Source organism: Oncorhynchus tshawytscha, linkage group LG10 (genome assembly GCF_018296145.1).
Source record: "Oncorhynchus tshawytscha isolate Ot180627B linkage group LG10, Otsh_v2.0, whole genome shotgun sequence".
Lineage (NCBI taxonomy): Eukaryota > Metazoa > Chordata > Actinopteri > Salmoniformes > Salmonidae > Oncorhynchus > Oncorhynchus tshawytscha.
This window is the reverse complement of record NC_056438.1, coordinates 19,009,704-19,021,201: the sequence shown is the minus strand read 5'-3', so window position 1 is coordinate 19,021,201 and position 11,498 is coordinate 19,009,704. Positions and strand designations below refer to the sequence as shown.

Sequence of the window (11,498 nt, the reverse complement as noted above, 5' to 3'; positions counted from 1 at the left end):
AAACCGTTAATTTCCCAACGTTGGAGGCGTGAAGCAAATAATGACCACAGGAGGGGGCTGTGTAACCGATTTTGGGATTCCTCATCAATTTCAACTATTCAATGCAGAGATCTCGTTATGTGTCGTAACTCATGAGGTACTCATACGTCAAGATTGTTTACCATAACAACTATATTATCAATAACAATACAACAATAACATAGGATAGTGATGCAATTATAAGTGACTTCGAGTCCTCAAGATCCTTCAAATCATTTCTCAGTGATTAATCATACATTCGAATGCCACTGTTTCCTTCCGCGCCAGATGATTAAACGAGGAAGAAGAAACATCATCATCATCAACAACAATGCCTAACATAATAGCCCAAAACTAAAGCAATCACCACCAACAACAGGTAGGCTAAAACAACAACTAAAGGCCCATGTTGATTTGATTTGACACAAAAGAAAGAATGTGTGAACGTGTGAATAGCCCAGCGTAAACGTGATCAGGCCTGCATTAATCAAAGTCATGGGAAGCAATTAATTTGACAGCGAAACCCATTGTCAGAGCCCAGACAGTGGTATAAAGTCAGTCCATCCCTCACTCCCTCTCTATCCCTCCTCCTCTTCCACCTGTTTCCTTGGTAGCTGCTGGGTCAAAAAGCAGAAGTTCATCAGCTGATCGGCCTGTGCACCTTCAGACTCCGAAAGGAAGTCGAGCCAAGTCAGAGCAGAGAACGCGGCGTGACGGGCAGAGGGGAAGGTCATCAGTGGAGAGCGACAACGCGCACAGAGAGCAATAGTGGGTAAAAAAAAACAATCAGGGATGCGCAATTGACATGAACGTTCGATAAAAACCTGCGACTCATAGGCTTTAGAGAAGAAGTGCAAGAGGACCCCCAAGGGAAGGAAGCCAAGTTCACCTATAGTGCATCTGGAGAAGGTAAGACCCCTGAATTAAATGGGCGAGGTTTTACACTTGTATGAAATATTTCAAATATAGAGACTGTCGTTTGGCTGTAGTAACTGTACATTTGATTCTCTGTTCAACATGTGTTTTTCTCTGAGGATATAGGTCTTTACACTACAGATTAACTTCTAATGGCATTCCTGTGTAGCCTTACTTGCCCCGAGTCATCAATAAAATGTGCTGAGTCAACTCTGCAGCTTTGCCAGCTTTGCGATGAATAAGCTGCGAGTTGGCCAAACGATTGCTGCCAGCTTGTCATATTCTGAGAGAGATAAAAACAGAGGGAGAAACAAAGAGAAAGGGATTTCAAATATGATACAGCAACCTTGAGTGGTATATGATAGTCAATTTGAGTAGCCTACTTATCTTACCATTTTTGGACCTTGTATCTCACTTCTACGCCTCCTGCCCTGCCCTTTGTAATGACGTGCGGAAGGCTACTATCCACTGTCCTTCGTAATAACTTCTTCTTTTGAACTGAACTCACATGCCAGGGGTATCTATCTATCTGCACTTCTTCTCCATCTCTCCCCTTCTCCCCCGCCCGGCATCTCAGATCTCCCTCTTCCTGATCCTTGTGATATATATCGTTGGTTGATGTGACTGGACCTGTGTTCACTTACTGTGTCAGGATAGCGCTTTTCTCCCCCTGTGATATGACTGCCCATGATTGACTTGTTGATGCATTCTCATTGTATTGTGATGGATTTTCTCCAGAGTCACACAGATCTTGTGATAAACTGTAGACCCCCGCGCGGCCCTGTCTCCTCACTCAGTGTGATGTGTGTGTTGTTTTGTTCAGGTCCTGACTAAGCATGTGCGTGATATTCAGTATGGGTACTAAAGACATCATGTGTCTATTCATTCAAACTCTTCTATATATGCTGCTGAAGGCAATGAACTTTAAAAAAAAAACTGTGACGGTTCCGTTCAGCATGCTGCTGACTCCTAGCGAAGTGTCTCCGTGTGTCTGTGTATCTGTGTTTCTGTGTCTCTCTGTCTGTGTGTCTGTGTCTCTCTGTGTCTGTGTGTCTGTCTCTGTGTGTATGGGTTTCTTTGTTTCTGTGTGTCTGTGTGTCTGACTGTCTCTCTGTGTTTCTGTGTGTCTGTGTGTCTGTCTCTTTTTGTGTCTCTGTGTGTCTTTCTCTGTGTGTCTCTGTGTGTCTGTCTGTCTATATGTGTGTCTGTGTGTCTATATGTGTGTCAGTCTGTCTATATGTGTCTCTGTGTTTCTTTGTTTCTGTGTGTCTTTGTGTCTGTCACACTGTAGAATACTTACAGTAAATGATAGACTAAATATCACAGTGACAGTCAGTGATAGCCAGTAATGAACGTTACAGTGATGTCAGGCTGTTTGTCTTTCTCTCCCACTCTGTCAATACACTCAAGCTTAAAAGGCTATTTACTGAAACCCCTAATGGCTCCCAAATTGCCATCTGTGAAATCCAATCCGATAACCAGCAGCAGTGTGTGTGTGTTATAACATTTGTGTTATTTTGCAATGAGTTAAGTTTAGCCTCATGTTTTACAAATGTAGCATACAGACCAACATTTATTTAAAAAACGGTACTGTTTTTTTATGTCCCAGTTGATGACTGGCCCCATATGGACAGCAGCTTGGTTTCCGTGGCAACACCTACACACTTTCTGATAACACTTTTTACGTCTCTTTCCTCCACAGATGTCACCAGAGGGACCCTCATAGCTGGAAAACGACTTTAACTCATCTCTTACAACCAATCCTCTCCTCTGACTGATTGACAGCCACCTGGTCCAATCACTACTCACTTCCCCACATCCCCTCCAATCACCAACTCCCCCCCACACTTCCGGTGCAATGGCATCCTACAGCCCCACCCCCACACAAGAGCCCGCCACCAACGGCGGGTCGACCTCGCTCAAGTCGGGCGGCTCAGGGGGCGACAACGATTCCATGAAGCTGAAGAAGGAGATCTCTCTCCTGAACGGCGTGTGTCTCATCGTGGGCAACATGATCGGCTCGGGCATCTTCGTCTCGCCTAAAGGAGTCTTAATCTACAGCGCCTCCTATGGGCTGTCGCTGGTAGTGTGGACCATCGGCGGTATCTTCTCTGTGTTTGGGGCCCTGTGCTACGCCGAGCTGGGGACCACCATCACCAAGTCAGGGGCCAGTTACGCTTACATCCTGGAGGCCTTCGGAGGGTTCCTGGCCTTCATCAGGCTGTGGACCTCCCTGTTGATCATAGAGCCCACCAGCCAGGCGGTCATAGCCATCACCTTCTCTAACTACATGGTGCAGCCCGTCTTCCCCACCTGCATAGCCCCCTATCTGGCTAACCGCATGCTGGCTGCAGCCTGCATATGTGAGTATTTTATAGTCGTTGTGTATGGAGGGGTGTTGTTTGTGTTGGTGCAGTACTGTTCCACTGTAGGCCTCTACCATGGTTAGGGTCCTGAGTGTTTCCTTACCGATGGAAGTGATCAGGTATGTGTGTGCAAGGACTTTGTATGCAGACAATGATGTGTGTGTGTGTGTGTGTGTGTGTTCATACTCCCCTGAGTACCGAACAGCGATGTGTGTGTATGCTCCTCTCTTTGTGGAAAATGTGGGAAACGAAACTAAATGACTCACAGCATACCCAAGTCAGCACCTCAGCAACAGAAGGGAACACGACAAAGGTTGAAAAAGGAACAGAGAGGGGAGAACAGAGACTACAGACACCAACAAGTGTTTCCTGTATAACACAGAGAATAGGGGAAAGGAGAATTTACTACATTTCAGGATAATTTACCAACATTACAAAGTGTCAGTGTGACCAGATTAAACTGCTGGCAATGCTCATTACTCATGACAATAGAGTACAATAATGTAGTGTAAATTGATAATTTATAAACCACCAAAGGAAGCAAGGAAGAATAAAGATGGGCAAGGAATGTAGAGAGAGGAAAGAGGGAGTGTTGTCATGGATATCGTTCTAACAGATTAGAAGAAACCTGGACCTCTCAACACAACCACTAATAGTCATATTATTATTACTGTGGGTTTGATAGTCCTATTATTACTGTGGGTTTAATAGTCATATTATTACTGTGGGTTTGATAGTCATATTATTACTGTGGGTTTGATAGTCATATTATTACTGTGGGTTTAATAGTCATATTATTACTGTGGGTTTGATAGTCATATTATTACTGTGGGTTTGATAGTCATATTATTACTGTGGGTTTAATAGTCATATTATTACTGTGGGTTTAATAGTCATATTATTACTGTGGGTTTGATAGTCATATTATTACTGTGGGTTTGATAGTCATATTATTACTGTGGGTTTGATAGTCATATTATTACTGTGGGTTTGATAGTCATATTATTACTGTGGGTTTAATAGTCATATTATTACTGTGGGTTTAATAGTCATTAGCAAGTACAGAATAAGCCACTACTGGAACAGATTGATGGAACACATAGAACATGAGAACAACCAGACAGAAACCTGGGTCAAAAAGACAGAAGTCATGGACAAAAACACAATACCACTGCTACTACAGCAACCAGATAGAACACTGAGTCTTATTAAAAGGGACAGTTCTGAGATAAGCTTTCTCCTTCGGGTTCTAAAACATCTCTCAAGTAATAAATATCACTCATTCATCTAATTACAATACAGACACACCCACATCCACACACACACACACACTCTCTCTTAGATAAGCAGTGCTTTAAGGAACGTGAATGTGCTGATAGCTGCTAGGTGAAAAGTAAAAGTCCTTTCTACTTCAAGACTCTGACCCCAGGCTAATGGCTAATAACAGCTCAGTCAGCATGGCACAGAAGTGAACTATAACCACAGCTCTAAGACCAGATTAGCCTACACCCCATCCTAACTTTAACCATCAACCGGATGGAAAAACACCTGATCTAGTATCAGTGTTTAGAGGCGTTAGAGGCAACGTCAACATTTGATACAGTCTATGGGTTGCGTCCCAAATTCCACAGCCATGAGAAGACCGGAAACACCTCCAGGTAGAAATGAACTATAACCACAGATCTAGGATTAGATTACCTTACCGCCAACCCTAACCTTGATCCTGTATAAATGGGTAGGAGTTCTGCGCACACCACAGGACAGAGCCCAAACATGGCAGCCGTCAATCTTACCCCTATTTTGATACAGTCTATGGGTTGCGTCCCAAATTCCACTCTATTCCCTATGTAGTGCACTACAGTTGACCAGGGCCCATAGGGTAGTGCACTATATAGGGAATAGGGTGCCATTTGGGATATAGTATATGGTCTCACCACACATCTGGACCAGATCTAGAGTAGCCCAGAGAACCGACCTGATCCACACCCTCCCACCCTTCTAGCCTTTCACTGTCAATACAACCACGCCTAGGACATCTGTGTGGCACGCTACACTGTCAGTTCTCTGTTAGTCCGGATCACTCACTGTCTCTGTCTGGACCGGTCAGAATGGAGAGATATGTTATGCTTAAGGAGACCTCCTATTGATAAGAGACAGTTAGGATCCATGGCCTCATAATTGGGATAAAGGGTTATGATCTTTTAGGCTTTGTCCTCCGTTTGGGGGAGGAAGGGAAACATGGTATTCTGCTGAACTCAAGTTTATGAACTTAAAGGAACAAACACTGATAAAGACATAGAGAGAGAGAAGATGATCTGGAAAACATGTTTTCAAGACTAAGACTTGGGAGCAGTGGAGTACAAGGACACAGTTAGAAACAGTCTGTATCTGTCAGCCAGTCAGCCAGCCAGTCAGTCAGTGTGTCAGTCAGTCAGCCAGTCAGTGTGTCAGACAGTGTGTCAGACAGCTAGTCAGTCTATCAGTCAGTCAGCCAGACAGTCAGTTTGTCATTCAGCCAGTCAGTGTATCAGTCAGCTAGTAAGTCAGTCAGTCAGCTAGCCAGTCAATGTGTCATTCAGCCTTGTCAGTCAGACAGTCAGTCAGTCAGCAAGCCAGCTAGTCAGTGTATCAGTCAGCCAGACATTGTGTCAGCAGCTAGTCAGTCTATCAGTCAGTGAGTCAGTCAGCTAGACAGTCAGCCAGTCAGTCAGCCAGTTAGTCAGTCAGCTAGACAGTCAGCCAGTCAGTCAGCCAGTCAGACAGCTAGACAGTCAGCCAGTTAGTCAACTAGACAGTCAGCCAGTTAGTCAACTAGACAGTCAGCCAGTAATTCAGTCAGCTAGACAGTCAGTCAGCTAGACAGTCAGCTAGACAGTCAGCTAGACAGTCAGCTAGTCAGTCAGTCATTCAGCTAGACAGAGTTAGTCATTTTACTAATCTTTTATAGAACTTTATCTGGGTACTCCTTTACCCACTATTCTGTGCCTGACCCTATTTCTCTTTCTTCCTCCTCCTCTCTGCCTATGTCGCTATGTGCTGCGCTCAGCTGTTGAACCTCTGTGGAAAACAACCTTATCGACTGCTGTAGTCAGCAGCCTCATTTCCTCCAGCTACATAGACTCTGAAATTAGAACACACACACACGTCAGCGTGTGTCTGAGCGCGTGTGCGGGTGTAGTAACATGTAGATCTGAATGTCTAAATGTTTTTATCTCCCTTCCAGGTTTGCTGACCTTTGTGAACTGTGCCTATGTGAAGTGGGGGACGCGTGTCCAGGATTTCTTCACCTACGCTAAGGTCATCGCCCTCATCGCTGTCATCATCACTGGCCTGGTCAAGATAGGACAAGGTACTGATGCTACCAGGATGGCCCTCACACTAACACGCAATAATAATATCACATACTGTATATTGTCCAAATATTCTACCATCCACTCACTGTACTGCACTGCACTATACTGTACATTCACAGAAACAGATATGCCCACTGTGAACACTGACACAGTCCTATAGTTATTGTACATACAAAACATATTTATCTGTAGTATTTACATACATTAATTTAGCTATGTGTAATAATACAGGATATTGTGTGTGTGTGTGTGTTCCTCAGGTCAGACGCAGAACTTTGAGGGTATGTTTGAGGGCTCGTCCACGGATCCAGGAGACATAGCCCTGGCCCTGTACTCTGCTCTGTTCTCCTACTCCGGCTGGGACACACTCAACTTCGTCACAGAGGAGATCAAAAACCCAGAGAGGTGAAGGGTGGGAAGAGAGGGAGGGCAGGGGAAGGGTCACTAGTACTAGTGGACAAAAGGATATACTCTGTAGTACTCTGTAGTATACATGAAAATGAGGAGTAGTGAAGGAGTAGAGTACGAGTAATAGTGAATGTAGGTTAAGGGATATAGAAGAAGTAAAAGGATGAGAGAAGATCACAAATAGCGCCGGAGGGGAGTGCTGCCGTTTTACGGGCTCCCATCCAACTGTGCTATTTTATACGTTTTTTTCCACATTGTTTGTAACTTACTTTGTACATAATGTTGCTGTTAGTGTTACTTTTTAGTTTATTTTTTACTTTAGTTTATTTCGTAAATATTTTCTTAACAATTTCTTGAACTGCAAAGCTGGTTAAAGGCTTGTAAAGTAAGCGTTTCATGGTTTGTTGTATTCGGCGCATGTGACAAATACAATTTGATTTGAAGAGGGAAGAAGGAGAGGGGTTGATGTAGGAATTATGGAGTGGTTGTGATTAAGCAGAGAAAGTAGAGTAATAGTGATTGATGAGGCAAGGATGGGAAGTATGGAGAGGGATGACACACTGACTGAATGGGTAGTCAGGTGTTTTAGGTGGGGGGCTCCTCATCTCCTCATCTCCTCATCTCCTGGGGAAGTATTTAACTGAGCCCCTTCGCTCTGATTCACACAGCCAAACACTGATCAAATGGAGCAGGACAGACATGTGATTGGAGCACAAGCTACTTCCAGGAGTTCTCAGGCAGATTATGTGACAAACAACCCCAACTCCCCCTCCTCCTTCCTCTGCTCCTCCACCTCCCCCTCCTCCTTCCTCCACCCTAATCCCATCCTTGCCCAAGAGGGTCAACTCTTGACCCGTTCACTCACGGAGAACCCCTGGATGTATCACAGCCACTTCACTTCTTCCTTGGTGTTTTTTTCTTCTAAATCAAAGTGTCTCCCCCTGGTGTTTGTTTGTGTGACCTACAGGAACCTGCCCCTGGCCATCGCCATCTCCATGCCCATCGTCACGGTGATCTATATTCTGACCAACGTTGCCTACTACACCGTGCTGCCCATTCCTGCCATCCTGGACAGTGACGCCGTGGCTGTGGTGAGTTCCCTTCGCATAGAAATATACTGGAAATAGAACAGACATGATCTTATACCATGTAGATTAGGATAGTCATCACGTCAAATGTATACATTTCTATCTAGTATCATCTCATTGAGCCTGAAGTGACTTTGTTATATGATGTACTTTAAGTGTTCTGATTGGTCTAATTTGAGGCCTGTTGTTGTCCCTCAGACGTTTGCAGACCAGGTGTTTGGCGTGATGAACTGGACCATCCCTCTAGCGGTGGCTCTGTCCTGCTTCGGAGGACTCAACGCTTCTATCCTGGCTGCCTCCAGGTGAGTTACAATGACACCGTTCTGATGCGGCTCTTCATCATCATCATCGCCATCACCGATAATCTCCTCATTATTGACCATGTCATCTGACCGGAAAAAAACAATGGGCCCTATAGCCTTTAAACTCATTGCCCTACACACGATAACCTGTGTGTGTGTGTGTGTGTGTGTGTGTGTGTGGGTCCTCCATTATCAGTGCTCCAATGAGGTGTGTTTGTGTGTTTCTACAGGCTGTTCTTCGTGGGCTCCAGGGAGGGCCATCTCCCAGACTACCTGTGCATGATCCACGTCACCCGTTACACCCCTATCCCAGCGCTGCTCTTCAACGTCAGTCATCCCGCTAAGCCACTGTCTTTGTGTGTGTTTGTGTGTGCGCGTGAACGTCTGTCTGTCTATCTGTCGGTCTGGAACAATGTACATTTCCATTTTCTTTTACGACTGGTTTTCCTTGTTCAGTGTTTGGTCTCAGTTCTGTGTCAACGTTCCGTTTCTGCGTCTACCCAACATTCTGACCCATTGTTTTGTCTGGCCCAGAAATCTGTTCTCAGCATTCTATTATTTTAACCCAGTGTTCGGTCTGCCGCAGAGTTCCGTCTGTCTGCAATCTCAGCATTCTCTTTGTCCGTTCGTCCACAGTGTTCCGCTATATCTACACTTTCGATGAAATAGAGTTTTTGTGTAAGGCATGTTGTCCATTGTGCCCTGTACGATGGATATTGACAGTGCTGTTGCTCTAAATATGTCTCTGCTTTATACTATAGGGTGCCATGGCGTTGGTCTACCTGTGTGTAGAGGACATCTTTAAACTGATCAACTACTACAGCTTCAGCTACTGGTTCTTTGTGGGCCTGTCTATCCTGGGACAGCTGTACCTGCGCTGGAAACAGCCAGACAGAGTCAGACCCCTCAAGGTAAGACAAAGGGGAATTCCACAGTAATAGAATGATAGTGCTAATCAGATTTTTCTCTTTAAAATGTATGTTAAATAAATCCCATAGATTGCAAAGTTAAACAAACTATACAAACGCACAAGGACGACTTTGAACAATTCCCACTGAAGATGTTACAGAAGCACAGTTGCTTGAAGAACAGTACAGATGCAACGTTTGGTTACAGAATGACGACACATTTTGTCATGGAATTGCCCCAAACATCCAACACAAAACACTGAGGCCTATAAACACATTCAAAGGCAAAGCTCCATTAGTGTTCACAATGCAGTTTTGTATGTGTGATCTCTTTCACTGTTTGACATCAATACCAGATCCTGTTTCATATAGTTGTGTAATAACTTTTCTTCCCCATTTCTCTCTCCTCCCTCCCTCCCTTCTCTCTCTCAGCTCAGTCTGTTCTTCCCGATCATCTTCTGTTTCTGCACCTTGTTCCTAGTGGTGGTTCCCATCTACAGTGACACCATGAACTCTCTGATTGGCATTGGCATCGCCCTATCAGGAGTGCCAGTCTACTTCCTGTGTATCTATACTCCCGCCACCAAAAGGCCCATGTGGCTCCGCAGGTTCTTTGGTAAGAATCAGATGAATGTTTGAGTTTAGTACAGCGTTGGGAAAAACTGGTGACTTTCCCAAAATCGCCAGGTTTTCAGGGAATCCTGGGGGATCTTCCAACCAGGATTTCTGGAAAACCAAGAATTTTGGGGAAATTGCTGGATTCTTTGCAACCATAGTTTGGTATGACATGAATTGCGAGACGAGTAGGTACATTATTTTGTAGGCCTAGAAAACAATACTTATTTTCTACATTCTTCAAGCAAAATACTTACACTTCTCATGCTATCGCTAGTGTCGCATTGATGTATTTGAAGGGTAGGTCACTCATCCCCTCTCATCTTCTCCCTCCCTAGCCAACTTTGGTCTGTTGATTCAGAAGGTGTGCTATTCTGTTGTGACCGAGTTAGACGTCATAGACAAGTTGGAGTGAAGATATTAAAACCAACCAACACACTGCTGCCGCCGGCAACTGAAAACGCACAAAACTAAAGGCTCAACGACACCACCTACTGGCCAGTATTGCCCTCGGCTACCAATCAGAGGGCGGAGTCAAACAGCAGCCATTCATTGGACCAAATCTCTGGCCAACCAATCATTGCCGTATGTTCATTGGACTATGGGGTTGTTCTACGGCCAGGATGGCACTCCAGTTGCCTCTGACATCAGAGGACATTCCACGCACTACAGAAGAATTCAAAATAAAATATTCCTGTTCTCAAATATGTTTATACTCGAATACGGATATTTATAATCTCTGATGGGCTTCCTGTGTCAACGCAGCCCAATATGGACCTTTTTAAAAATCGCTAATTGGCCTGAGTAATCAGCTCTGAAAAAGAACTGATGTAGAAAGATCTGTGATAGGTCAAAAGACCAATTAGTGAGAAAAAAAAAATCTGAATTGGGCTGCCTGAGTAACCAGCCCAAGTGGCATAAGTCACTACTGATACCTCTGAAGTCATACCAATAAGAAACAAGAGAGATACTGAAGACATATGTAAGAAAGTAATAATTACTGAGGGTTAGTTTGTTGTATGTGGTTAGGAGAGAATAGTGGTAGCTCTAGCCACAATTATTTTTGGAAAATGTTATATTTGTCCTATGTCCATCCTACCTGCAGCTTTTAAGATTTGTTTTGAAGCAAAGGGATATATTTTTTAATCAATCTATTAAGAATAATCTGTAGTCAACATGTGAATTTAAACAAAGGGACGTGGAGGGGGTTGGTTGAGTTGATAAATGGTAAATAGTTTAGAATGTATTTATAATAAATTACTAACGGACATTTTAAAATGACTTGATTCTGTCAATTCCCACCATGGATATGTACAATAGAAATACTAGTTGTAACAATTATCCTTGCCGTCATTCCAATGGATATAATGAACAACACCGATTTCATGTTTTCAAATAACAATCCAGGTTATCATAATGTAAACAGACATTATAAGGCAACAGAAGTTAGCTCTTTATTTAGAATATTACATTTATAAACGATAAACCCTCTACCAATCCCCCGCAATAAATATGTACACATGAT

At 43.9% G+C, this 11,498-nt stretch overlaps 1 protein-coding gene across 1 annotated transcript; it reads left to right on the top strand.

Moving 5' to 3' along the window:
* The first annotated feature begins 614 nt into the window (after positions 1–614).
* On the top strand, positions 615–11,497 carry LOC112236306 (Y+L amino acid transporter 2). Its single transcript, XM_024404885.2, has 10 exons — positions 615–927; positions 2,636–3,296; positions 6,523–6,648; positions 6,913–7,057; positions 8,028–8,151; positions 8,347–8,450; positions 8,681–8,777; positions 9,212–9,361; positions 9,791–9,974; positions 10,312–11,497. Exons 2-10 carry the CDS (start codon positions 2,792–2,794, stop codon positions 10,386–10,388), a joined length of 1,512 nt encoding a protein of 503 aa, XP_024260653.1. The 5' UTR covers positions 615–927; positions 2,636–2,791; the 3' UTR covers positions 10,389–11,497.
* The last annotated feature ends 1 nt before the right edge of the window (position 11,498 follows it).

Excerpts from the sequence above, each read along its gene's own strand:
- LOC112236306 (XM_024404885.2), top strand. The coding sequence starts at position 2,792 with ATGGCATCCTACAGCCCCACCCCCACACAAGAGCCCGCCACCAACGGC. Across the intron at positions 3,297-6,522 it reads GCTGGCTGCAGCCTGCATAT|GTTTGCTGACCTTTGTGAAC; the intron begins GTGAGTATTTTA and ends TCTCCCTTCCAG. Across the intron at positions 7,058-8,027 it reads GAGATCAAAAACCCAGAGAG|GAACCTGCCCCTGGCCATCG; the intron begins GTGAAGGGTGGG and ends TGTGACCTACAG.